Here is a 1,397-nt window from a genome sequence, read left to right on the forward strand (position 1 = left end):
CAACATGCACATTTTTAACACCCAGTAGGTAAAACTTTGAATTCACTTGAAAATTTGAAACGAAAGGTACATACATTATTATTAATCAAAAGAAAACGTCTTTAACACTTTTCCGAAATTATCTCATTTTCGAGGACCAAGAAGTCAACTGAAATAAGGACGAAACAAATAAATAGATAAGGTTTTTGGTGAAATCTATATTTGAAATATTCACCCGGAGATGGCACTACAGTATGCTTATTTCTTCGTGAGTAACGAGTTAATAGGCCTTGAGTAGGATGGAATCTGACAAGTATAAAGTAGGCTGTGACATTTAGTGTCGATAACTTTTTAGGTGTGCCATTACGTCATGGGAAACGGTGAATCATAAGTTCGTAACATAAAGAGTGTGGACATGCAAGTTTTACTTTTAGGATTGTCAAACGAGTGTTTCAGATAGGGCATGTGAGAATATAAGTATCAGTTATATTTTTAGGCTTACCTGTTTCTAAGTCTTAAAAGTTCTTGATATAATATATTATATTTTTCTCGTGTATATTTAATTATTCTGGATTGTGTAGAAGCAAGGAACTGTTTGGAAATGGTAAGAAAACTTATTCGAAGTGATATAGCAGTGTTTGGATTCTTTACAAGGATACGTAGAATTTTAATTATTAGCTTGAAACTAATAATTTGTCATTTCTTTCTTTCATATGATTTGTTTTGCAATGCTCGTTAATAATTAGTTATATTTTATTGTTGTTAATTTGAATATTAAGGTTTTTTGAAAGTTGTGGAGAATCTGAAAAAACGCAAGTAGCCTAAATTGTTCCTTGTATTAACGATTTCGTGTTTATATGACAATAAACAAGGCTTGTTATTGTGTACATGATAAGATTAGATTTAATATTTTAATGTTGTAAGCTGTGTTTCCAATGTTTTAATTTAGATGTTTGTAAGAGGGATCTCGTCATTACGATGACGTTAAGATCTAGAAAGTTTACGAAAGTTAAAGATGGAGAAGATTCGTGTAATATGAAAAAACATGAGTATGATACAAATATGAATAACCACTAATATATATAATGATTAAGTCAGTTCAGTGCCAGTTAATTAGTTACTAAGTTACCTAAGGAGTGAGAAATGATAAGTTAATGAGTAAAGTATTCATTGAGTAATCAATGATTGAATAAGTTCAGTGTCAGAAAAGTCACTCTTTGATAGTAATGAGAGTTATTGCGTCTATTTTGCTATACATTTATTCAGTACGTTACGTGTTTATGGTTCAAAGATAAGTAAGCTATGCGTAGTTAACATTAGTGGTGGAATTTTATTTATTGAGTGCGTTTGTAGAGTTAGGTCTACAAGTGAAGGGGGCTGTAGCAAATATATATATATATATATATATATATATATAG

At 30.2% G+C, this 1,397-nt stretch overlaps 1 protein-coding gene across 1 annotated transcript in view; it reads left to right on the plus strand.

Moving 5' to 3' along the window:
* Positions 1 to 260: 260 nt before the first annotated feature.
* LOC106475815 overlaps positions 261 to 1,397 on the plus strand; it is a gene marked incomplete at its 3' end in the record, with an annotated part of 22,499 nt that continues 21,362 nt past the window's right edge. Inside the window, exon 1 of the mRNA XM_013936490.2 lies at positions 261 to 583. Within this exon, the coding sequence (XP_013791944.1) occupies positions 581 to 583 (3 nt within the window). The remainder of the gene's footprint in view (positions 584 to 1,397) is intronic.

Source organism: Limulus polyphemus, unplaced genomic scaffold (genome assembly GCF_000517525.1).
Source record: "Limulus polyphemus unplaced genomic scaffold, Limulus_polyphemus-2.1.2 Scaffold9217, whole genome shotgun sequence".
In the NCBI taxonomy this organism is placed as follows: domain Eukaryota; kingdom Metazoa; phylum Arthropoda; class Merostomata; order Xiphosura; family Limulidae; genus Limulus; species Limulus polyphemus.